The following is a 26,432-nucleotide window of genomic DNA, read 5'->3' as shown; positions in this document are numbered from 1 at the left end:
GAGCATAATACCCTCTAGCTCCATCCATGTTGTTGCAATTGGTAGGATTTGTTTTCTTCTTATAGCTGAATAGTAGTCCATTGTGTATATGTACAACCTCTTCTTTATCCATTCATCTACTGGTGGACATTTAGGTTGCTTCCATTTCTTGGCTATTGTAAATAGTGCTGCGATAAACATAGGGGTGCTTCTGTCTTTTTCAAACTGGGCTGCTACATTCTTAGGGTAAATTCCTAGGAGTGGAATTCCTGGGTCAAATGGTATTTCTATTTTGAGTTTTTTTTGGGAACCTCCATACTGCTTTCCACAATGGTTGAACCTACTTACATTCCCACCATCAGTGTAGGAGGGTTCCCCTTTCTCCACATTCTCACCAACATTTCTTGTTGTTTGTCTTTTGGATCGTGGCGATCCTTACTGGTGTGAGATGATATCTCATTGTGGTTTTAATTTGCATTTCTCTGATAACTAGCAATGTGGAGCATCTTTTCATGTGTCTGTTGGCCATCTGAATTTCTTCGTTGGAGAACTGTCTGTTCAGCTCCTCTGCCCATTTTTTAATTGGATTATTTGCTTTTTTGTTTGTTGAGGTACATGAACTCTTTATATATTTTGAATGTCAACTCTTTATCAGATCTGTCATTTATGAATATATTCTCCCATACTGTAGGGTACCTTTTTGTTCTATTGATGGTGTCCTTTGCTGTACAGAAGCTTTTCAGCTTGATGTAGTCCCAGTTGTTCATTTTTGCTTTGTTACCATTGCCCTGGGAAATACTTTCATGAAGAAGTTGCTCATGTTTATGTCCAAGAGATTTTTGCCTATGTTTTTTCTTAAGAGTTTTATGGTTTCATGACTTACATTCAGGTCTTTGATCCATTTTGAATTTACTTTTGTATATGGGGTTAGACAGTGTTCCAGTTTCATTCTCTTACATGTAGCTGTCCAGTTTTGCCAGCACCATCTGTTGAAGAGACTGTCATTTTCCCCATTGTATGTCCATGGCTCCTTTATCATATATTAATTGACCATATATGTTTGGATTAATGTCTGGAGTCTCTATTCTGTTCCACTGGTCTGTGGCTCTGTTCTTGTGCCAGTACCAAATTATCTTGATTACAAATTGGCTTTGTAGTAGAGCTCGAAGTTGGGGAGTGAGATCCCCTCCACTTTATTCTTCTTTCTCAGGATTGCTTTGGCTATTTGGGGTCTTTGGTGTTTCCATATGAATTTTTGAAGTATTTGTTCCAGTTCGTTGAAGAATATTGTTGGTAATTTGATAGGGATTGCATCAAATCTGTATATTGCTTTGGGCAGGATGGCCATTTTGACGATATTAATTCTTCCTAGCCAAGAGCATGGGATGGGTTTCCATTTGTTAGTGTCCTCTTTAATTTCTCTTAAGAGTGTCTTATAGTTTTCAAGGTATAGGTCTTTCAGTTCCTTTGTTAGGTTTGTTCCTAGGTATTTTATTCTTTTTGATGCAATTGTGAATGGAAAATTGTTTTCCTGATTTCTCTTTCTATTGGGTCATTGTTAGTGTATAGGAAAGCCACAGATTTCTGTGTGTTAATTTTGTATCCTGCAAGTTTGCTGTATTCCGGTATCAGTTTTGGTAGTTTTGGAATGGAGTCTTTAGGGTTTTTTATGTACAATATCATGTCATCTGCAAAAATGACAGTTGAACTTCTTTACCAATCTGGATTCCTTGTATTTCTTTGTTTTGGCTAGGACTTCCAGTACTATGTTGAATAACAGTGGGGAGAGTGGGCATCCCTGTCTTGTTTCCAATCTCAGAGGAAAAGCTTTCAGCCTCTCACTGTTCAGTATGATGTTAGCAGTGGGTTTATCATATATGGCCTTTATTATGTTGAGGTACTTCCCCTCCATACCCATTTTGTTGAGAGTTTTTATCATGAATGGATGTTGAATTTTGTCAAATGCTTTTTCAGCATCTATGGAGGTGATCATATAGTTTTTGTCTTTCTTTTTGTTGATGTGGTGGATGATGATGATGGATTTTCAAATGTTGTACCATCCTTGCATCCCTGGGATGAATCCCACTTGGTCATGGTGTATCATCCTTTTGATGTATTTTTGAATTTGGTTTGCTAATATTTTATTGAGTATTTTTGCATCTACGTTCATCAGGGATATTGGTCTGTAATTTTCTTTCTTGGTGGGGTCTTTGCCAGGTTTTAGTATTAGGGTGATGTTGGCTTCATAGAATGAGTTTGGGAGTATTCCCTCCTCTTCTATTTTTTGGAACACTTTAAGGAGAAACGGGTATTATGTCTTCTCTGTGTGTCTGATAAAATTCCGAGGTAAATCTGTCTGGCCCCGGGGTTTTGTTCTTGGGTAGTTTTTTGATTACCTCTTCAATTTCTTTGCTCGTAATTGGTTTGTTTAATTTTTGTGTTTCTTCTTTGGTCAGTCTTGGAAGGTTGTATTTTTCTAGGAAGTTGTCCATTTCTCCTAGGTTTTCCAGCTTGTTAGCATATAGGTTTTCATAGTATTCTCTAATAATTCTTTGTATTTCTGTGGGGGTCCGTCGTGATTTTTCCTTTCTCATTTCTGATTCTGTTTATGTGTGTTGATTCTCTTTTTCTCTTAATATGTTTGGCTAAAGGCTTATCTATTTTGTTTATTTTCTTGAAGAACCAGCTCTTGGTTTCATTGATTTTTTCTATTGTTTTATTCTTCTCAATTTTATTTATTTCTTCTCTCATCTTTATTATGTCCCTCCTTCTGCTGACTTTAGGCCTCATTTGTTCTTCTTTTTCCAGTTTCCATAATTGCAACATTAGACTATTCATTTGGGATTGTTCTTCCTTCTTTAAGTATGCCTGGATCGCTATATACTTTCCTCTTAAGACTGCTTTTGCTGTGTCCCACAAAAGTTGGGGCTTAGTGTTGTTGTTGTCATTTGTTTCTATATATTCCTTCATCTCTATTTTAATTTGGTTGTTGATCCATTGATTATTTAGGAGCATGTTGTTAAGCACCCATGTGTTTGTGGGCCTTTGTGCTTTCTTTGTACAATTTAGTTCTAGTTTTGTTCCTTTGTGGTCTGAAAAGTTGGTTGGTAGGATTTCAATCTTTTGAATTTACTGAGGCTCTTTTTGTGGCCTAGTATGTGGTCCATTCTGGAGAATGTTCCATGTGCACTTGAGAAGAATGTGTATCCTGTTGCTTTTGGGTGTAGAGTTCTATAGATGTCTATTAGGTCCATCTGTTCTAGTGTGTTGTTCTGTGCCTCTGTGTCCTTATTTATTTTCTGTCCGATGGATCTATCCTTTGGAGTGAGTGGTGTGTTGAAGTCTCCTAAAATAATGTATTGCATTCTATTTCGTCCTTTAGTTGTGTTTGTATTTGTTTCCCATATGTCGATGCTCCTGTGTTGGGTCCATATACATTTATAATAGTTATATCCTCTTGTTTGACTGAGCCCTTTATCATTATGTAATGTCCCTCTTCATCTCTTGTTACTTTCTTTGTTTTGAAGTCTATTTTGTCTGATACTAGTACTGCAACACCTGCTTTTTTTCTCCCTGTTGTTTGCATGAAATATCTTTTTCCATTCCTTGGCTTTTAGTCTGGGCATGTCTTTGGGTTTGAGGTGAGTCTCTTGTAAGCAGCATATAGATGGGTCTTGCTTTTTTATACATTCTATTACTCTGTGTCTTTTGATTGGTGCATTCAGTCCATTTGCATTTAGGGTGATTATTGAAAGATATGTATACTTATTGCCATTGCAGTCTTTAGATTCGCGGTTACCAAAGGTTCAAGGTTAGCTTCTTTAGTACCTTACTGTCAAACTTAACTCACTTATTGAGCTATTATAAACACTGTCTGGTGATTCTTTATTTCTCTCCCTTCTTATTCCTCCTCCTCCATTCTTTATATGTTGGTTGTTCTATTCTGTGCTCTTTTGTGTTTCCTTTAACTGCTTTTGTGGGTAGTTGATTTTATTTTTTGCCTTTAGTTAGTAATTGGTTGGTCTGCTTTCTTTGCTGTGTTTTTATTTTCTCTGGTGATATCTATTTAGTCTTAGGAGTGTTCCCATCTAGAGCAGTCCCTCTAACATACCCTGTAAAGGTGGTTTGTGGGAGGCAAATTCCCTCAACTTTTGCTTGTCTGGGAATTGTTTAATCCCTCCTTTATATTTAAATGATAATTATGCTGGATACAGTATTCTTGGTTCAAGGCCCTTCTGTTTCATTGCGTTAAATATATCATGCCATTCTCTTCTGGCCTGTAAGGTTTCTGTTGAGAAGTCTGATGATAGCCTGATGGGTTTTCCTTTGTAGGTGATCTTTTTTCTCTCTCTAGCTGCCTTTAATACTCTGTCCTTGTCCTTGATCTTTGCCATTTTAATTATTATGTGTCTTGGTGTTGTCCTCCTTGGGTCTCTTCTGTTGGGAGTTCTGTGTACTTCTGTGGTCTGAGCAATTACTTCCTCCTCCAGTTTGGGGAAGTTTTCAGCAATTATTTCTTCAAATACACTTTCTATCCCTTTTTCTCTCTCTTCTTCTTCTGGTACCCCTATAATGCGGATATTCTTCCATTTGGATTGGTCACACAGTTCTCTTAATATTGTTTCATTCCTGGAGGTCCTTTTATCTCTCTGTCACCTTCTCTGTGTTCCTGTTCTCTGATTTCTATCCCAGTAACGGCCTCTTGCACCTCATCCAGTCTGCTTTTAAGTCCTTCTCTAATCTCCTTCCGGACTTCATCTCTTAGCTCTTGCATATTTCTCTGAAGATCCATCAGCATGGTTTTGACCTTTATTTTGAATTCTTTTTCAGGGAGATTGGTTAGGTCTATCTCCTTCTCAGGGGTGGATGTCTGGGTTAGTCTGGTCTGGATCAAATTTTTCTGCCTTTTTGTGGCGATAGAGGTAGTTGTGCAGAGCTGGCGTGTGTGTCGGCCAGGAGAACATCCCTCCTTGCTGGTTTGTGGCCTTCCTCTTCTGGGAGAACAGCAACCTCTAGTGGCTTTGCTGGGCAGCTGCACGCAGACGGGGTGTCTGATTCTTGCCCGGCCGCTGTGGAAGGAGCTCTGCCTGATTGCTGTAGGCGTGGGAGAGCAGGCGGGAGGCTGTTTATTGCTGTGAGGGGCCTCTGAGCTGCGCTGCCACCCACTGGGTTGGGGTGCCTGGAGTTCCCTGGGATTCCCAGCTGCTGGGCTGATTGTGCTGGGGTGCTTCCATCCAGCTGTAGGGTCCCTGTTCCCTTAAGACTTTCAAAAAGCATTTGCTTTTCTTTGTCCCAGGGGCGCCGGCTGTGAGGACCTGCTCACAGGTCTTACTGTCCTATTTCCCTAGTATCCAGGACCCCACACGTACACTGTGTGTGCTTGGTCCGGATAGCTAGGGCTGGGTGATTAGCAGTCCTGGGCTCCCTCTCCCTCCCCACTCTGATCCTCTCCTCCCGCCGGGAGCTGGGGGGAGGGGCGCTCAGGTCCCACCAGGCCGTGGCTTGTATCTTACCCCCTTCATGAGGCACTGGGTACTCGCAGGTGTAGATGTAGCCTTTTGTCCTGTGTCTTCTGGTCTGTCTTTTAGGGATAGTTGTATTTGTTGTATTGTCAAAAATATATATAGTTTTGGGAGGAGATTTCCACTGCTCTACCACGCCGCCATGTTGGCTCCGCCCCCCCCTTTTATCTTTTAAACCATCTCACTGACCGGCTTCTTTGGCTTCTGAGGTTCATCAGAGGTGCCTGGAACTCATCAGAATGGTCTTCTGTCAGAGGACACGTGGCTGGCATGTCTTAGAGTTGGGCTATAAAAATACATGGAACCAGACGGAAATGTCTTTGAAAACCAGTCTGAAGTGGGAGCAAGGGCCTGAGGGGAGGGGAGGGTGAAGCCGTGAGGCCCCCCGGGAGCTTCCCTCTCTTCTTTCTCTCTGAGGCTTTCCTCCTTTTCCTCTTGGCTGGTAAGGTGGTGAAGGGTTGTGTCCCCAGTGGGGAAGACTCTTCTGGCCATTCCACATGTAATAGTTTTGTTCCCCTTGATTTGTGGCCAGACATGAGGATTTTTGCCTTGACCTGGGACCTGGGATTGACCTTGTATCTTCCTTGTTGTAAGGTGGAGAGGAGAGGCCCTGCGGCGCCCTGCCCACCAGCTCTCCCCCTGCCGAGGCCCAGGTGCGGGTGCGGCTCAGGGCAGTGGACCTGAGGTCAGGGACTGGTGCACTCCCAGGGGCAGGGCAGCAGTTTTGTCACCCCACTTCCCTCCTTTCTTTCTATTAAAAACTGAGGGTGAAGAGCTGGCAGTTCCGGACTGAGAGCACACATCCCTAGATGGTTTAAGACAGCACGGGGAGGTGCGCCCTCCGGGGTGCCTCTCTGCACCCTGGGTCAGGATGGAGGAGATGGGCTAGTGCAGTGACGGCTCACCAGGGGCCAGGGCAGGGGGTCTCTGCTGTTGTCACTGGTGAACAGGATCCATATGCCTTTCAGCATGCCAAGATCTAATAATACAGAAGAGAAGTATAGGGAAAAGCAAAAATGGGACATAGCTTATCCCCCCTTTAAAGCAATTAAAAATCATGGTATTTGGTTGGCAGAGAATAGCAGCTACCAGCAGTTGCCTTCTTTTTATATCATTACCAAATTCAAGTCATGGTCCTGAGATTTTTTTGTGAGCAACGGAAGTGGACCACCTTCCAGAAGTGGGCACACACAGGCCTCCTGTGCTGCACACTGGGGGACAGATGGTGCTAACCCGGAAAGCCAGCGCTCCTTGTCCTCCACAGGAGGGGCGGCTGCCCCACCCAATCACTGGATTGCTCCTGGCCTTGGGCACATAGCAGAAGGGGCTTCTTCAGTGGCTCTGGGTTTTTCTTTGGTTGAGTCAGGAATGAAATGATGGTGAGATGCTGCAGTCAGCCCTTGGGCATCTAGTTGTGAAGGTCTCTGCTTCCTGAGAGTGACAGCATCCTCTGTCTAGAGGCCAAGCCAGCTGTGGGTTGAGGGCAGGCTCTGGAGTGACAGGCTGGGGCCTGCACAGAGTCCTGTTCTTGCAGCCAGCCACCAGGCCTGCACATAGCTGCCTGCTGTCATGCCCACATGGCATTGCTTTTCCTGCAAAATGAAGGGAGTATATGGCCTTCCCACCTTCCAGTAGAGGAGATGTATAAACATTTCTGAAGCTCCTTTGAACTTTTTGGAAGGAAGAAAAAATTGGGTGTTGAACCCTGTTGAGCCCCATTAAATGTAGGTCTCTTGTAGAAGGAGAAAAAGTTGCTTACTTGGAGGCCAGTCTATAAAGTGCTTAGCATGTTATCTGTTGTATCCTAGGCATTTGAGCTGGCAACAGGAGATTATTTGTTTGAACCGCATTCTGGGGAAGACTATTCCAGAGACGAAGGTGAGTATGGTCTGCTAGTACCTTAGGCTGGGTCTCCCGAGGGTCCTGAACTTCTGGAGAGTATTGTGTTTTTGTACTGAAGTAGAGCTGTGTTTTGGTTTTCAAACACCAAATTTAGCTGCTTTTCCTTTGAGTTTGAAGCCCCCTCAGTCTTTGTGAATGGGCAGGGCCTCCTGGCACACACAGCTCAGGAGCCGTCAGCCTAGGGCTGCCTCCCAAGGGCCTGGGCACAGCTGGCTGGGAGAGGACAGGTGGTACGGACCCCAAAGCCTCTCTGTGGACCTTCTGTCCGCTGATCTGCCCATTTCTCTGTCCTGTTTGGGAGCTGGGTTGAAAACCCAGGAATCTGGCTTGAATTCCATCTGTAAACCTGACCATCTCCATGCTTATTTGCTTGTGATGCTGGGGTAGCCTGGGGTGTGCGGGCATCAGTCACTGTTAATGCTCCATAGGGTGCCTGAGGCCTGTCAGTCCCAGAAGCCTCTGCATGGATGTGCTGCAAACATTGTTGATTTGAATCTATTTCTGATTTTTTTAACTAATTTCAATTTTTTTCCCTCCTCTCTTTTATCCTATCCTTCCCTTTGCCCCTCCCATCCCGTATCCTTTTTTTCTCTCCTCCATAGACCACATAGCCCACATCATAGAGCTGCTAGGCAGTATCCCAAGGCACTTTGCTCTGTCTGGAAAATATTCTCGGGAATTCTTCAATCGCAGAGGTAGTACCTCTTCTTTTTGAAAAGCGCCACGATGCAGACAGAAATGGAACAGCAGCTGCTGATTGTAGCATTAATGGTGACAAAGGCATTTCTCCTAAATTCAAAAAGTAACACAGCAGAATTCCTGTGCTGATTTTAAAGTTGAGTGGGAAGACCACACCTGGCCCTGGGGTGCAGTCACCCTGTGCATCAGCTCCTCGGTGCGCTGGATAGCTGGGTGCCTGCAGTCTGGCTGCTCGGGCAAAGCCCGGGCTGTGGATTGTTCCAGCCGCGCTCTGTTTCTGTCTGCGCGGGCGGTGGCAGTGTCTGCATGCAGTGTACTGATTAAACTGTCGTGTGTTTCTGTTTTGCTGGCAATTTTCCCAATGCAGATCACATAGCATTGATCATTGAACTGCTGGGGAAAGTCCCTCGAAAATACGCTATGTTGGGAAAATATTCCAAGGAGTTTTTCACCAGAAAAGGTAACGGTATTTACACAACACTAATTTTCAGCATAACCCTCTCCCAAAAGCAGAAATTGTGCATTCGCGTTTGGGCAGTGGCGAAAGATCTGGACTTTCTACAGCTGAGGAAATCTGCTGAGGAAAGCTCTCAAGAAATAAACTTAAATCATCTAGTAACTGTGGAATAGAATTTTGTTAAGAGAACACCTCTCCTGAATCCTTTGTCTCCTCCACACGTCTCCTTCCTACTGTAAGCCCAATCTGTGTATTCATGTATTTATACAAAGAGTTGAAGTGATTTTAGAAATCAGCTCAATTTATCTTTACATTTTCCATGTTATTCCCGGAACCACAGTGTTTCTGCTGTGGGGCAGAGGTGGCCCAGGGCCTGGATGAAGTGCACTGTCCTTGGTGACTGTCTGAGCTATTCAGGTAGTGGTGTGGCCCGCAAAGCTCTGGGCCTCCATTTGTGCACTTCAGACCCTGCTTGCCTGTTGCATCGCCTCACACTGTCTTATGGGTGATGTGTTCTAATACTAGATTGATTGTTGATCTCCCTTGCTCTTCCTTCTCCTTGGCAGCCCCTGAATGACGGTCTCTTTGCCCTGTGTAGTCTCTAGTGAGCGACCAGTTTTTTAAAGCACCCAAAAGCCCCAGGGAATTGATTTTTTTTAAACCCCTCCCCAATGCCATATTCTTCTATGTGAGCATATTTGGTCTTCTTAATTCGCATTTTTCCTGCTTGGGGGTCTTTTGGGTTGTGAACTCTTTAATGAGAACTTTCAAAGTTAATGTGAGCACGACATGAAGTTTTAGAAATTTCTGAAAGCCCCCCATCCTCTGTCTTATTAGCTTGAACCAAATCTGGAGACTTTTATTTTCTTAAGAGAAGGAATTCTTGTAGAATAATAATTGTATGTTATATGCCCTGGTGCTCAGCTAATCAGTTCTTGTTTCAGCCTTAGTTGCATTTCCCTGTTAAATGCATGAGACCCCAGAGCTAACCACGCCGAAGACAGTGGTTCCCTGCTCCAGTTATGCTGAGCACACTGACCGTAACTCTCAGCTTTGCAGTGACCACCCAGTGGACAAACTGTGAAACGTGTCACTGGGCACAGTTATTTTCCCATTACCACTTCAAGGCTTATCACAGGGAGAAGATTGTCAGGGGACTGAAAACTGTCCTTCAGACAACCTGTAGTGATGCTGGTTCTGAGGATCTGGTCTTCGAGTCTGGGTCACATGAACAAGGTACAAAGCTCGCCTCCCCACACACAGGCCAAGGTAGCAGAGGGCAGAGAAATGGCTTTGCCGTTGAATCGTGTTCAGTGGCAGAGCTGGGGCTCATGCATGCTGCAGGGCTGAGACACATCACGTCGCTTCTGCACATCCGTTTTCTTATCTGTCAGTGATGGTGACTTGAGGGTGCTTCGATGTGACAAGGAAGTAAACAAGAGGTGCCTAAGCACATAGTAGTTGCTGTCATTATTACTGAAGCAAAGTTATAAGCAGGAAGATACTCTAACCATTGTGAACTTCTAGACAGCAGTATTACTGAGAGAGCAGATTGAATTTCCATTTTCTTAGAAAACTTCCAGAAAATGTTATTTGAAAATGGTTAAGCAAGGAGAAGCTCTGGATTATCATGGCTTGGGGAATTGTGTTTATTTCTTCTACATTTCAGACCCCTTTCTTCTACATTTCAGAATGTTTCCAGAGCCTGTGAGAGATGGTCTAGCCCCAGAAGACTAGGCTGGTAGATGACTGACAGTGACTCCCCAGCCATAGCCTTTACCATTGTCAGATGGCAGCATGGTGGAAGGGTGGCCAGGAGCTACCAGCCTGGTCTGTCATGAAACTCAGAAACAGTGTAGACCTGCTGATGTGGGAGGGGACATGGCGGCCTGAGATCATAGTACCCACTCCTCTGGCTGAGTGGAGAGCCTGCCAGAGGCCAAGGAGCAGGTCCCGGCACTGGGCAGTGGGGAGCTGAGGCACAGTGAGGGCCAGTTGCCAGTAAGGGCAGACTGGGGTGTCCTGTGGTTGTCTGCTTGCTTACCTGTCCTTGCAGCACATTGCCACATGGGTGGCGGGGCTGGGCTGCCCTCACCATCCCTTTGCAGTGGAAACTCTGTACTGTGCCCTGCGAGGAGGGAGAGGAAGTGGGCCAAAAGGAGACCCTGAGTGACGAGAAAGGAGGAGTCATGGAGGAGTTTGAAGTACCTCGGAGCAGCCAGGGCTCGGGTTTCTCACGGAGCGGCCGCTCTGAGGCTCCTGTGCTGTCTAGACTTTGCTGCTGGCCTGAGCCGCGGCCAGCAGGGGCAGCACCTGCTGAGTGCCATTCCCGAAACAGCAGCGGGCTGGGGGCTTCCACACCCACCTGGTTGGGCCCTCAGAGGATGGCTTGGTGAGTGAAGAGTGGGGCGCTGGTCTCAGGCTGGTGGTTCCAGCTCAGAGCTCCCTGCCCTTTGTGCTGGGAGGTGGCTTTTGCATGGCCTTCCCATGAGCAGCCGGGCTTCTGGGACCACCCGTGAGCTGTGTGCATGGCCAGCGCCCAGCTGGCACTGCCAGGTGCTGCGCACCACTGCCATCCCTGGATTCTGGGACTCGGGAACTCTTTCTGAGGAGCTTGTGTGAAAGTGACCTGCAGAGTTGAAGTGCATTTGGTGTCTGTGGTAAAGATAGATTTAAAAACATTCTGACGTGGGGTTACTTTGGTAACTGGAGTCCTTTTTCCCTTCCTTTGGATGTACGGGAGAATTATGACTAGGCCAGAAATCCCCTAATATGACTGGGAATTGGGACTTAGGTTCTTTCCTGATTATTGTTTGTTTATAACAGCTGTCAAGATGAGATGGGTTTTAGGGTTTTTACAGAAATCACAGAAATAATATGATGAATGAAGGTCTGTCATGAAAATAGATTTCATCGGGTCCCATAGGATGAGGGAAATGATTTATCACATGAAAGATGTGTGTTGGCATGCGTCCCAAAGTGATTTGTGCAATTATATACATTTTGGAAATAATGGGATCTTAAATGTATCCATTTAAATTTTTTTCCAAGATCCCTTGATGCCAGAACTGATGAAGAGAAAAGCAAAATTGAAAACTGCTATTAAATTGTTTATGTCACGTTGGCTTGGGGAATTGTGTTTATTTCTTCTACATTTCAGGACCCCTTTCTTCTACATTTCAGAATGTTTCCAGAGCCTGTGAGAGAGGCATGGCAGGTCATCCTGCTCTTTGTCGACCTGGGTGGGAAGCAGGCTGGGGAAGAAGGGTGGGGTCTCTGTGTTAAAGCTGAAAATCAAATGCTGCTAGATGACATCTTATGATTCAGGATAAAATGATTATTAGTAGTTTCAGTCACTTCTTGGTCAAAAGTTTAAAAATTGTCAGGGAAAGTAATTACTTTCTTACCCTGTAACAGTTTAATTTGCTGGATATGGACATTCACCACCAAAAATCGATAGAAATAAGCACCTGTGTGGATTTTGTCCCTGGCCTGTCTTGCTGATCTGTACATTTGTGTCCCACTAAAATTCCTGTGTTGAATTCCTGTCCCCTGAAGGTGGTGGTGTTAGGAGGTGGGGTCTCTGGGAGGTGATTAGGTCGCGGAGCCCCTGTGAGTGGATTAGGGTCCCGTGAGAGAGGCCCCACAGTGCCACCAGCCCCTTCCCCTGTGAGGAGGACGCGACAGAAGCTGCCCCCTGGAGGAGGGCCCGCCCATGCTGGCACCCTAATCGTGGACTTTTGAGTCTCCAGAACTGTCAGAAATAAATAGGCTATTTGTCAGCCCACAGTAGGTTGTGTTTTGTGATGAGCATCGGTGGACTCAGACCCATCCCCAGGAAGGGGGACCTCCAGCAGTGCCCCGGCCCTGAGGCCGGCAGCAGCCAGCAGCACAGCCACCTTTCCGTGTGCCGAAGACATTCTGTTGGCCCTTCAGCAGCTATCATGTTAGGAAAGTTGCTGTGTGGAGAATGGAAGTATCAGAGGAGATGGTTTACTTAAAAAAACAACTCTCTGGTTCTAGGTGAGGGAGGGTACTATGCATGTTGGAGTAAGTGTAGATGGTATTGTGGGTCAGACCTAAGGCCATCTAAAGTACAATTGAAAATTTCAGGGCATGCAAGAAACTTCTGTGTAGCAAAGGACTGTGTGTGCAGCATGAAATTTGCATTTCTCTCTGACAGGGATAGCTTTGGGATCATTGGTCTTCAGTGGTGGGTGGGGTGTGTGTGAGGAGACAGTGCCCGACAGGCTGAGAACTCAGAGAATGCAGGAGCTGAGTTTCCAGCTTCTTAATTTTAATGTTTGAGATGAAACTTGTTGGAATGATTTTAATTTATCTCCAGAACTACCTAAACGTAACAGTCTCTTCTTTTTGTGGAGTGTAGCCCTCTTGCTGGCATTTGACCTCTCCAGGCCGGGTGCTGCCCCTATTTGATTTTCTAGGCTTCAAGTTTAAAAGCTTTCCAGTCACAGCCGTTTCCCAGCTCAAAGGCAAGTGAGGGTAGGCAGATACCAGCGTGGGCACTGGGGCAGCTGGGAACCTGGGGAGGACGTGCCCAGGCCGCTCCTGAGGCCTCTGTGCATCGGTGCCAGCCCCACAGCCCATCTTTGTTTTGTTTGGAAGCCTTTGGAACTAGACGCAGGGTGACCGTGCAGCCGCAGCCCCAGGGATGGCCCTGGTCTAGGAGCTGTGCTCCCCAAAGTGTCCTCTTACCCTCTTCTAGGTCCCTGTCCAGAGGCCCATGACAGAGGCTCCCAGCTAGAATTGTGGGGGACAGAAGGATGTCCTCGCAGTGAGGCCATGCCCTGGAAACAGAGTGTAGTGATGCAAAACACATAGCAGAGACACTTTGGAAAATAACAAACCAGTGCCACAGCTGATTAGTTACAGTTTTTAATCATTTAATTTTGAATTTGAGCTTATGATGCAAATTACATATATATGCAAGTATTTCTGTAGCAGTAAATTCTATCACAGTTCACTCCATTTATCCCTAAAGTTAATCTTTGGCTGTATGGTTTGTATCAGTTTTTCCATACCAGCTTTATAGAGATGCAGTCCACATACCTTACAATTCACACCTTTTAAAGTGTTCAAGTGGTTAGTATATTCACATCATGGCTCCTTGTAGAATGTTTTCATCTCACAGAGAAACCCCGTGCGAGCTCATTAGCACCCACCTCCGTTCTCACCCTCCTCAGGCCCTGGGAGCCACTTATCTGCTGTCTGTCTCTCTGAATTTGCCTACTGGGGACATTGTTTATACGTCTGTGGTGGCTTCTTCATTGAGCCTAATGTTTTCAGGGCTCGTTGCCATGGCAGCAGGCTTGGTACTCCTTTCTTCTCCTGTATGGATAGTTGCCCCGTTTGCCCACTGACGGACATGTTGGTTGTTCCCACCTTGTGGCTGTTACGAATAATGCTGCTGTGAGCTTTAGTTTTTGTGTGGACCTATGTTTTCATTTCTCTTGCATGCATGTGTGTGATAGTTGAAGTATAGAAGTTTTTCATTTGATAAGGTCCAATTTTCTGCTTTTCCTTTTGTTACTTGTTTCTGGTACTTATGCTTTTGATGTCATGCCTGAGAAACCATTGCCTCCTTCAGGGTCACAAAGACTCTTCTGTTTTCTTGTAAGAATTTTTAGTTTTAGCTTTTACACTTAGGTCTGTGATCCATTTTGAGTTAATTTTTTTTATATGTGGGAAGGTAGGGTTTCTACAGATTTTGGACTCAATTATTTACCTACATGCATGCAGTTTGTAGGAATTTGTTAAAATCTCTTGTGTTTTGTGTCTTGCTTTGTACCAGTGTTTATTGATAGGTTTCCTTTCTATGTGTATGTTTCTGAAATCCACCCTAATCTGTTTTATATCATAGTTTCTTTTCTAGTTGCCAGTATTCCCTGAAGTCCAGTACCAGCAACAGCCTTCACATTCCCTCCCCTGTGTGTGGTGGAAAACCACGTATGCTTGAATGTTGCATTTTGGAATATTACAGTTTCACGGACAAAATAATATATTTTACTTCACAAATCACTGAATATTCAAGAGAAATATAATGGGAGTGGCTTTTTCTTTCAGAAATACTGAGGTCATCCAGGACTGGCTAGCAGAGTCAGTCATAATGCCAGAGCCTTCAGTCTGAGCCCAGGGCGCGTCAGGAGACCCGAGGGGCTGTGGAGAGCAGGGCCGTCCACCTGGTGTTGCTGCGCGTGTTCACGCACCGGTGCCCGGGCAAGGTCGACTGATACTCAGTGTTCCTTCAGATGGAAAGGCTTAGAAATGGTTTTAAAAAGTAGACTGTCACCCAAAAAATTAAAAATACCTGGTTATCTGCAAAATATATTTCAGCAAATTCTATCTTTGGTAGTTATGTGTTCCTAGGAGAAAAAATTATCAAGGTAAAAATTGTTTAACTTGCTAGTGAGTTACTTTTACAATAAGAACAATGAAAAACTAAAAACAAAGTAAAAAAGTTGCTTTTAAAATGTTTTATTATTACTGTATTTTTTACAGTGAGTGGTGCGGGCGGGGGAGGCTGCCGCCGTGTGGTGCACACACGCAGGCCTGAGGCCCTTCTCGCGGGAGCCGGTGCCCGGCGCCTCTGGTGGGAGGCACGCGGATGTGGGTGCTTAGGGCGTTCGGAGGAAGTTTTATCAACTCTTCATAAGAGAATTTCTTACTTGAACATGAGAATTTGTACATACAATCATAGGGCCTTGGTGAGTTTATTTTTCTTGGCATGATGGTTTTTCCATCTGTCTACATAATCCCCGTGTTTGTTCTTTTAGAGGCAGTTCAGTGTGCTGTGAAGTTGTGACGCTACTCTGTATTCAGTAGCTACTGGCGCGTGGGCGTATTTTGCCTATTCGTATTTCCGCACCTGAGACAGTGCCGTGTTCTGGGTGGGGCCCCCGGCGCGGAAGCATCCTGACTATTTCTGGGGAGAGAGAACTTCGTTGTAGTTCCATCAGTCACAGCGCTTTTAGCCAGGCTGAGTACCTGGGTTCTCATAGCTTGCCAGCATGGTATTGTTTTCATCACTATTATTATGCAGATTCTAAGAAATCTGTGGCAGTAAAGCTTATCTCTTTTCATGGAAGATTGTACTTAATTTGAAGCCTGTTGACGGATTATAGTTAGTGTAAAAACTGGTACCCTCAGAAATGGCTCTGTTGTTTTGAGCAGCTCTGCTTCGCAGCAGTGTCATTCATCCGCAAAGCTGGGGAGAATGTATTCCAAGTCTGAATGGATGAATGTCAGTGCAGCGCTGTCTTCTTCCCAGAGAACTTGTAGCCTATGATGTGTGCACTTTCTTAGTTTGCTTTACTCTCGGTCTGGTGAGATCAGCAGTCACTATAAAATCAACAGAGCTGCATTAAAAAATCTGCAGAGAAACAACCTTATACCAAAACTGGTATTTGGGGGCACCTGCTTTCCATTTTATGGGCACTTTGAAAATCAGTCGTGTGGTCATATGTAGAGCATAGTTTTGACTTAATGTTCTTTTACTACCAAACATCTACCTAGTAATTTCCCACCATGTTATTAAGTACTATTACATAATGTTCATCAAGTGGATACACCATGGTTGTCTCTTTAACCAGCGTTCTAATATCACTGAGCATTTATGAGTTTGCAAGTATATACAGTTTTGCTGTGATCATATTTTGGGGTTGGGTGGTGGGTGCTAGGATTTATTTTCTCAGGCTCAATTCTTTGAATGGGGATTTCTGAGTAAAAGGGTATCCTCCAGTGGTAAAGAGCTTTAGGACTTAATAAACCCTCACTGACTTCTTACCAATTAAAAGCCTCTCATCAGAGTAAAAAGTAACCAAACCTGAACATACCAGTGATTGCACAGACTTTGCTTTCATGGGACATGGTGTTTCCTTCTCCTCTGAGAGGGCAGGTGCACTTCCCTGGGAAAGGCAGACCTGACCAGCAGGCTGGAAACAATGCTTAGCCCTCCCCCAGTCCTCACTTTGGAGCCAGAAGCCTATTTTCCCCAACATTTTTTTTAACAAGGAACAGTCCCTAATGATTTCTTTATTCAGAATCTGTGCACATCATGGTTACAGCTCTAGACACACCAGTTCTTAAGAATGAATACAAGCCAAAAGAAACAGTCACTGTGGGGTGGGAATACAGGCTGTTTCCTTTTTGTTTTTGTTAATCTTCTGTAATGTTCTTTTCTTTATGATTTAAATGCAAGTTCAGGTCCTGAATTAAGTTGCATAAATGGGTGAAACAGACTGGACCTCCTGAGGAGGCCTTTGTAAGCACAGACCTGATTCTCTGTTAACAGATACCATGAAAAAAAATACGCCTTGTTGGCTAAATTACAGCAGGGGATGGGGGAGAGAGGTTGGCCCCTGCCTGAAGTATGACCTTTAGGCACACGGATGCCTCTGCTGTGTGTGGGGCCAGGGTGCAGACGCAGGGACAGCACACTGAGGGCGCCCATGGACACCTGCCTGTGGGCAGTGGGGGTGGGGGGGTAGGGGGAAGTCCTGTGAAAATGTCCAATAGGCAGAAAAAATGTGTTGCTCATAATGTAAAGTGATCCTCCCCTTTTGGCTGTTTGACTTAATAGATTGTTTTCCTATTGTGAAGAATGCTATTACAGTTCATACACCACTTATTGGCTTGTCAGTCTGTTATGACTGTCAGGGCTGCTGGAAAACCATGCTTTATGTACTGCAATGAGCACTTTGAAAAGTTTTTATTTTCAAAAGTCATTAAGGTATACAAATTTATGTCCTGATGTCTTAGATTTTACAATGCCTGTGTAGAGATGAGTGGTGTTTGATTTGGGTGGGCCACTAAAGCTGTGCTGTCCAGTCCAGTAGCTCCTGGCTACTTACTGGTGGCTACTGAACCTTAAGCCAATTAAAACGAGAGCTTGAGTCTCCTAAGTGGCACTGACCACATTTCAAGTGCTGGCAGCTACCATATTGGACAGCACAGAGAAAGCCCCTGTCTGCCACTGCACGACATCCCCTGAATAAGACTGCTGTGGAGGAAAAGACTCCCTTCTGTTTGCACGGTAACATGCGGAAGTCATGGCCCAAGGACTTTAAATAGTGTGTATCTTCAAGCTTTTTCTAAACAAATTTGCAAATTGCAAAAAGAGATCCCAAGTTGGTGTGAGCACCTTCATCAGTCTTCACAAATGAAAACACACTGGGGTGGACTCAGCACACTCTGCTTCCTAAAAGAGGCCTGGAACTGATGTGAATGAACCACTCCCTTTTCACTTCACCTCGGTTTACACTGGCCAAGCTTACTTGAAATACAACACAATCACGTCTCCATTTAATGGTTATTGCTTGGGAGGAGAGGCCGGCCTCTATGGTTGTGCAGCCTGAGCAGGTAGGTGTCCTCTTCCTCTAGAAGCCCTGGCTGGGCCAACACCGGGAAATGCATGCTTGGCGTCCTCCTGACCCTGCCTGCTTTTTCCCTGTAGGAGAACTGCGGCACATCACCAAGCTGAAGCCCTGGAGCCTCTTTGATGTCCTTGTGGAAAAGTACGGTTGGCCCCATGAAGATGCTGCACAGTTTACAGATTTCCTGATCCCGATGTTAGAAATGGTTCCAGAAAAACGAGCCTCAGCTGGCGAATGCCTTCGGCATCCTTGGTTGAATTCTTAGCAGATTCTCCAAGTAGTGCATTCTGAGCTAGCCAATGTTTTCCAGTACATTGGACCTAAACGGTGACTCTCATTCTTTAACAAGATTACAAGTGAGCTGGCTTCATCCTCAGACCTTTATTTTGCTTTGAGGTACTGTTGTTTGACATGTTGCTTTTTGTGCACTGTGGTCCTGGGGCAGGGTAGTCTTTTGTCTTCAGCTTAGTAGTTTACTGACCCACTTCTGGAAACAATAACATGTCTCTAAAGCATCATTTCTTGTGTTGTGTGACATTCAAATGTCAATTTTTTTGAATGAAAAATACTTTCCCCCTTGTGTTTTGGCAGGTTTTGTAATTATTTATGAAGATATATTTTAGCTGAGTACTATATAATTTACAGTTCTAAGAAATTATCGAGTTGGAACCAAGAAATATCAAGGAAATGTACCATTTTATCTTTTGGCAAAGGGGCCTCACTCCTGTATTATAGTGTATGTAAATGCACCCCAAAATGTTAATTCCCATGAAATGTGGGATGGGGACTCAAACTTAAAAAACGCTACCAAGTCTTGAGTGCTTTGTAGCATATGTTGCATGTAGCGGACTGTGACCGCTCCCAGGAGCTGTGCAGACTTTTCATTCCATTAACAGTCCTTACACATTGGATTTTAAACAAAGTGGCTCTGGGTTTGTCATTCCCTATCAGGCACTTTAAAGAAAGACATGCTTCTCATTCTAAAATTCATATTATAGTTTAGCACTCGCATTCATATTTTTGCATATTTTTAAAAGTACCTTTAAGGAAAAAGAGCAATTTCTCTTTCAAAATGTGATGGCCTGTACCATGTGGTGGTGCCTCCTCCAAGCACTGTAAGTTAAACTCTGCATCAATTAAATCAGACAAGAAAAACATGTTCAGTGTGTGGAATGAAAATATATATATATTTTCTTGGAAAAGCTGCTTGTGTTTGTCTAAAACCAAGGTATGGCATATGCAGTGTGCAGTGCAGTGGACGGTATACTCACTTCTCAGAGGTGCCAGCAACTGTGTCCATTCCAGAGGCAGTTCTGTGTGTGGCTATGACAGATACAGATCTGACTAGGTTTTCCCAGTGTCTTCCCATGCATTGAAGTTGAGAAAATGATTTTCCCTTTGCAGGTTGCACATGATTTTTTGTTTATGCATTTCCTTAAAATTATAGAATCCAGGACACAGACCATAGTAGGCAGTACAATTTTAGAATGTAACATATAGAGGTATATTTAACCTCTTTTAGAAGTCGATGGATTGAATGTCAGTTTTCTAAAAAATTTTACATTCATTAAGGTGCCTCGTTTCTCTTGACTTTGTCCATTAACATTTACCCATATGCCTTTGCAATAACTAGATTGTGAAAAGAACGTGTTGTAACAATAATCCATTGTTTGAGGTGCTTGCAGTTGTCTTAAAAATTAAAATGTTTTGTTTTCTTTCCCCAGACATTTCCTTGGTCATTAGCCTGTATGTGAAGTCATAGGATTAACAAACATTTGCTATCCTTTTAGTGTAGTGTAATCAAAACCAAAGGGAATAACCAACATTCCTATTGTAGGAAATGTGTAACATGCATTATAGCTTACTACAAGGAAATCATTGTTTGGGAAGGGTAGAATATAGATTTAGAAAGGATGCTGGAGCATAGATTTGTTCCCTAGAATTTCATTGATCCTTTTTCATCAAAAACATATGAATGACATTTTGTCTGAGCATTACCGTTTTTTTTTTCTTTTTTAGCAGTATTCACTGTGAGGAGGGAACAAGACACATAATCCTCTTAGGAGTTAGTATTATGTTAAACATTGCTGTGAAGTGCAGCACATCACTGATTTCTGAAATGTGCATGCTACATTTTTCCAGGGAGGCTATAGGTTACCTTGTAGGTTCTATTGACAGATGGTGGCTGTAGAACCAGTGGGTCTGTAAGAATTTTTACCAGGGTTATAGCACGCTTGAACGGAATTTGTCTGATACAGTTTTGGCTCATGTTAGAAAATAAGCTAGATTATTACAAATTTTGTAATGATCTATCCCTTATGATAAAATAGGCTAATGAGTTTACAGTGTAAAAATAAATTACTCTGGAAGTAATACACATTCAATTAGAAATGGTATGGTTTTTGGCAGATTCTTGGTGGCTTGATGCTAAGGAATGCACATAAGCTGAATGAGAACCACTGGTTATGCAAACACAAGAGCCAGCTCAGTAAATGTTGCTGAATGTCCTATCTTTTCCTTCTTCTAGTCCATGTGAAATCTTCATGGAAAATGGCAAGCAGTGGATTACATATGTGATTATAGCAGATCCAGAAGCTGGCTGTTTGGAAATTAGAACTGCCCAAAGGCAGAGAAAAAAATGGATGTAGGAGCTTCAAAAAAGCATAAACTTTTAGGTGAAAACTGATTTATTAAGTTGCTTCTTCCTATGCCTGGATCGTACATAACCAGGTAACAGGATAAACTACTGTTTCTACTGGGGTAGAGAACTTTTGTTTGTATCTATAGTTGAAATTATTTCTTAAATTTCACTTTTTTCTCCCAGTATTTTTTTTGTAACTTAATGAAATTTTGGTAGAGAACAGTATTTGATAGTGTGCGTGTCCTTCATCAGGAAGCCAAAGGATTACATAAAATTCTGCAGTTTACAGGAAAACTCTTGCAATACTGTACTTATATAGCAGGAGAATTTAAAGCTATGAGGGATCGAAATCCTTAGAGGATAGTCCTTTTAAAGAGGTGAATATTTATATTTTACTGTGTTAGTTAACTTTGGTCTGTGTTTACAACTGTGTGGATGGATGACGTGAAGCCTTTTCTTCTTGGACAAATATTTCTTTAGTGAATATCATAAGCAGAATTTTGTTTGATAAAGTCAAGGATGGCAAAGTTGACCTAAACTCTTCTAAAACATGAAGCTGAATAGGATTGAGCCCTTAATGCAGCTGTTAATGTACGATCATTTGCTAATTTCCAGAATATAAAACATGACTTATGTTACTGCCAAATCTTGTTCAGTCATTTTTAGGCTCTTTTTTCTCAATGCACAGAATTTGTATTGCTGTGCCAATTTATGTCAGGTAATTTGATGATAAAAAAGTGTTGGCTAATAATGTCATTACTATTGGTTATACTTAATCCTCCTGAGAGGTTTAAGAGAATTTATTTTACAAAATCATAACTAGTACTTTATATTTCAGCAATAAAATGTTCACTTGGAAAGGCCATTTCAGTTGAGAGACCTAAGAATAATGCCTTTTTCTTTTAGTTTTATACACCCAAAACAAATTTTTAAAATTTCCTACCACTTCTTAAAATGTTACGTGGCTAGACAGTGAATGTTAGTTTTCAAATAATTTTGATTAATTAGGACATTTCAGTCATGTTCTAAACTCTTTACAAGTTAGATATTGCTATGTTTTTAGGCCGGCTAGTCCATATTTGCAAACAGTTGTAAATTACGACCTGTGACTATCACGTGTAATGTGCTTTAATGGTATGGGTTCATTCTGTATGATGGTGGATCTCAGTAAATGTGTACAACACTTACCACAGCACAGTAGTTTCCTATGACTCCTGCAAAAATGACAGGTAGAACCAACCCCTTACTGCCTCCTGATGCTTGCTACCATCCAACTGAGGTAGCAGTGGCTAAAGAAAATGGAAGGTTCCTTACAAACTATATCTGAAAAATGTAACTTTTTGTAAAAATGCTTGCTTAAACAGACCCCAGTCTCAGAAGTTGTACAGGACAATTTAGTAAAACTTACATAATGGTGATTTATTAACATGAATTAAAATGCCCAACCAGTGCTTCAATGTGACAGTATATTTAAAATAAAAAAGAAATTAAAGGTCATATACTGTACTACTTTCACGAAGATCACACAGTTTTGCAAAGACTGGTTGTATGTACAATGCTATATATATCAAATGAGAAAAGCTGTAAGCACTTATATACGCAAAAGAAATGCAGTATTTACAGTTTGTCAGGAGACATTAAAAATTATCTATACATTAAATTACATTTTGCTTGCAAATAACCGATAAACCAAAATGGGCCATGTCCACACCAAACTATAAAAAAATCTGTATTGCATTTTTTAATTTTAACCTAAGATGTACTCACAGAACTGCTGACAGGAAAAAATGAAAATCCTCATAGTGCCATTACTTAGTTGTGTACTTAAATGCACATGTATAAAAAAATATAGAAAACATTCACTAAATGAATTTAACTGCAACAATAAAAATTTAAAGATCATGTAGCATCAAATCTTCTGCCAAAAAAAACAGCTGGAATGTTTACTTACAAAATAAAGATGCCTAATACTGGCTTAACAGCACATTTTTTTTTAAGGAATTTTAAAAAGCAAAAATGGGAAAAATACAATGAAAGAGCACTGGTTTTTCTTTTTTATACAAAGTTTCATGTACAAGCTTTAAAAAGTACCTTAACAGGTACATATGAAATATACAGTTTATCTTACAGAACATTTAAAAAAATGTTTCTGGAGTCCATTTTAATGCCACCCGGAACCATGGTAATTGTTCTGAAATGTTGGTGGCACCTGCGCTCTGTGAATCGGAATCTGTCCAGGCACCGGAGATGCCTGCTGAGGTCCTTGAACCCCAGGTGGCAGGGCCACAGAGCCAGGGTGAGGACAGAACCCTGAAGCAGTAGGTGTTGGAATACTGTTTGGTCCTTGGGGCTGGAGATGAGGACCTGCAACTGGTAGTGGACAATGTGGCCCTGTTCCGGAAGGCTGGTGTTGGGGACCCGGTCCCAAAGTGGTGTGATGTGTAGCTTGTGAGGGATACGGTGGTACGGCTGGGTGAGTACTTGAAGGGAAAAGTGGAGGTCCTTGATGCGGTGGATGGTGTAAGGCTTGAGCTGATGTGGTGTGATGCCCAGAAGCCAAAACACTAGAAGGAGGAGGAGGAGGTGGGGGTGGGGGTGCTGAGTTTACAACATGCTGGTGTTGTGCTTGTAGACCTTGGAGTCCTGTGGAAGGATGGGGCGGTGGGTGGTGATGTGGCGCAGGAACCGGAGGCGGAGGTGGGGGTGGCAGATGGTGTCCAGCAGTTTGAGAATGAATATGCGCCCCAGGGGTGACTGCATGAACAGGCCCTACCACGTGTGCTACAGAGTGTTGCTGATGGGAGCCTGGCTGTTGTACCAGGTGTGGTCCTGGCGCAGGGGGTGGTGGAGGTGGGGGTGGAACTATGGCAGCCGCAGTTTGATGGTGAATGGTAGGGCTCTGGGAAGGCAGGAAATGCCCTGGAGTAACGTGGTGTCCTGGAACTGCCTGCTGGCTTGTGGGGCCAGGAAGTGCTTGATTTGGTCCTGATGTAAACACAGTTTGCTGGGAAAGACTACCTTTAAGCTGATTATAATTCTGAAAGTTTGCAGAGGGCTGCTGGTTTTGATAATAAGATGAGGACGAAGGAGGTGGAGGGGGTGGCGGCGGTGGAGCCGTGCTATTGAGACTCGGTTGGTTAAACTGACTGTATGTTGCCGAAGATTGTCCTGAGGGTGTCTGTGTAAATAATGCTCCAGAAGTGGCCTGCTGACTATTCGCTTGAAGGTTCTGTGCTGCTGGGTAAAAATTTCTCTGAGGCTCTCGCTGAGGTGTTCCAACTTGAGGTGACTGGGCATGATGAGGCCTGTAGGGAGATCCTAACTGCTGTGAAGGCGGCTTTGGTGAAAGGTAACCATGCTGTACTGGCGTGTGAGGCGTCGATGACTTTGGAGGGTTTTCTACGTGAGGTGATGGGGGGCAGTGCGGCTTCAGTGGTGCAGAAGGCAGCTTTTGTGAAAGTTGCTCGGATGAACTGCGAACGAGTGGCTGAGGAGGAGGATTCTTTGAAAGTACCTGGGTATTACTTAAGAGCTGTTTTTGTGGGAGTTCTGTTTTCAGGTGAACACTATTCTCAGCTTCTGACACAATAACTGTTGCTTCCCAGTGGGAATCTGCTTTCATGAGCATTTTCCCATGTGGTTGAACAGGAATTACAGGTCCTGGTGAACCAGGCTATGAAAAGAAAACACATTATATAAACTATGTATTTATGTAAGCAAACATTCTATGTACATTGAGGTTTATTTTATTGGTGTTTCAAGGTGTTTGTTTAAATATTAATTTTAAAAAGGAGCAGGGAATAAGATAGGTTTGAGAAGTCAATTATGAAGGCTTGGAATAATGAAAAGCCAGTTTTCAGTAGCTCAATAAGTCCTGGTAATCACTTTAAACTGAATTCTCTGTAGTAGTTTTTTATGGACACAAGTGAAAGGAACCATGGTCTTTTTCCATTTATCTGCCCTTTTTTACCCTAAGCAGTGAACCCTGTTGTTGAGCCTTAATTCTGGAGGAACTCTAATGACCTTAAATACTTAGCAAGTCTCAATTCCACACAACAAATTTCTCCCCCCAACCTAATGATAAAGTAGTTTGGGTACATAAACTTGTTCTCCCAAACTTTTTTGATATGTTATACTTTTTACATGGTTCAAATATAAATAATCCAAATACAAGACTACTTAAACATATATGATGATCTTTAAGGAAAAAGTAAGAAAATCAATCTCATCTGTAGTTTCTAACGGTAGAGCCCCAGATTATCAATCACACCTTCATGATCCAGAATGGCAATAGCATTTTAAATGAATGTCATCTTTTTGTTTTTAGAGAATTATTAGTTGGTCAAATATTTCATGAAGACTATGAATTTCCTAGATAACCACTAAAATAAGGCTGGAATTCTTGATAAATATGTAAGCTACTGAAGTGCTTTCAGCACATTACAACATTTGGTCAAAGTGTGACAGGATTACAAACTTCATACTCGGTACAGCAGAAAAATCAAAGTGTGCATGTTACCATCCACCTCTCTGAACGGCCACAGTTCAAAGGTCAATATTATTACCTTGCTCATTTTTGAAGGGCTTTTACAAGTATTTTGAGAAGTATCTGGGGATGAACATTCATTTGTAGTCATGGGTTCTGGATTATCAGGATCAGGATCTGCAAAGCAGACGAAACCTATAGTAAATGTAAAATCAATGTGATAAACATTGCCTTTTACTAACACTGCAAAGCCATGTACATTCTGTTGTTCAAACCAACTATTTATAAAGGCTTTCTACTTTCTGATTTAAAACGGTATTTAAGACAATAACCATGATAGGTCATCTGCTTACTGACCTTCTATAAGTTCACTGAAAGAAGGGACTGGGCCCTTGGGTTGCAACTGGGGAATGTGATTTGAATGAGATGAAGGTGAAGACGGAACATGACTCGGTGAAGATGGGACACATGGTGATTCTCCCCCTAGAGATGAAGCAGAAGTAGACCCAGAGAGAACATTAGAACTGCAAAGAACGAGGGTGCAGAGTGACCCGCTGACTCTTACTCTTTTGCAAAGAACAAGCTCACTTACCGCTGTCTTTATCTTTTCGATGGTCACTAAGAAGTAGGGCTCTCTGGTAACTCCTTTCTCTCACCTTCTCCACTGACGTTGAAGCAGTCCTTTAAAATAAAATCCTATCATCAATTCTGAGGAGCTACTGCCAGCTGTATTATTCTTTGTCCCTAGTCAGTCACCATATCCTCTCAGACCAAGGCTTTTTGCTCTTTAGGGAATTGCCTTGTGTCTGGATTGTAAGACTAGCAGGAAGCTCTCAGGAGTAATGGGAACAAGGAATGTGGACCAAGTGAATGTAGCTTCCTGCCCTTTGCCAAGACCCATCCTATATCTAGCTGCTTCTATTTCTACTGAAGAAATACTAAATTTGGCTGTTCTTTAAGGGTGAAAGATAAGGGATGTAAGGAAATTGCAGCATGTTGGCTGTGATGAAGTTCTTTGGAGAGGAATGTGTGTGAGAAATCTAAAAATTATCAAGAAGCAAGTACAGTGGACCTTTAACAACACAGGCAAATACATAAGTGCTTTACAATCCTGTCAGCAAAGAGGATCTTGCAGATTATGCCCACAAACTTCTGTGTCCTTAGCCTTGGGAGATCAACAACAAGCAGGAAAACACTTCATTAACAAAAGCTCGTTCTTTCTAGAATAGCACACTTCAGATCTTTACAACTGAAGCTCCACTCAAAACCAACTATATACGAAGTGAAGATGCTGACTGGATAAAGTAACAAAGCCCATTTTAATTACAAGATATACTACTTGGAGTTATAAAGT

General features: G+C 43.0%; 2 protein-coding genes across 22 annotated transcripts in view; one reads left to right on the top strand and one right to left on the bottom strand.

Annotated features, from left to right (window-relative positions):
- Positions 1 to 19,674, top strand: part of SRPK2 (SRSF protein kinase 2) — a 317,158-nt gene extending 297,484 nt beyond the window's left edge. For 13 of the 17 annotated variants that reach the window (XM_073238992.1, XM_073238997.1, XM_073238991.1 and 10 more), the window contains 4 exons: positions 7,310 to 7,379; positions 8,006 to 8,098; positions 8,470 to 8,562; positions 18,032 to 19,674. In XM_073238992.1, coding sequence (XP_073095093.1) covers positions 7,310 to 7,379; positions 8,006 to 8,098; positions 8,470 to 8,562; positions 18,032 to 18,216 — 441 coding nt within the window. In that variant the 3' untranslated portion in view covers positions 18,217 to 19,674. The remainder of the gene's footprint in view (positions 1 to 7,309; positions 7,380 to 8,005; positions 8,099 to 8,469; positions 8,563 to 18,031) is intronic. The other 4 variants (XM_037003577.2, XM_073238988.1, XM_037003575.2 and 1 more) reach the window with 1 other exon arrangement.
- A 2,311-nt stretch (positions 19,675 to 21,985) lies between these two features.
- KMT2E (lysine methyltransferase 2E (inactive)) overlaps positions 21,986 to 26,432 on the bottom strand; it is a 96,761-nt gene continuing 92,314 nt past the window's right edge. For 4 of the 5 annotated variants that reach the window (XM_037003568.2, XM_017662725.3, XM_017662726.3 and 1 more), the window contains 4 exons: positions 25,671 to 25,759; positions 25,436 to 25,561; positions 25,158 to 25,255; positions 21,986 to 24,265 (listed from right to left, as the gene is read on the bottom strand). In XM_037003568.2, coding sequence (XP_036859463.2) covers positions 22,754 to 24,265; positions 25,158 to 25,255; positions 25,436 to 25,561; positions 25,671 to 25,759 — 1,825 coding nt within the window. In that variant the 3' untranslated portion in view covers positions 21,986 to 22,753. The remainder of the gene's footprint in view (positions 24,266 to 25,157; positions 25,256 to 25,435; positions 25,562 to 25,670; positions 25,760 to 26,432) is intronic. The other variant, XM_017662727.3, reaches the window with a different exon arrangement.

This window comes from Manis javanica, chromosome 6, assembly GCF_040802235.1.
Source record: "Manis javanica isolate MJ-LG chromosome 6, MJ_LKY, whole genome shotgun sequence".
Lineage (NCBI taxonomy): Eukaryota > Metazoa > Chordata > Mammalia > Pholidota > Manidae > Manis > Manis javanica.
The sequence above is the reverse complement of the archived record's forward strand: the minus strand, read 5'-3'. Positions and strand labels throughout refer to the sequence as shown.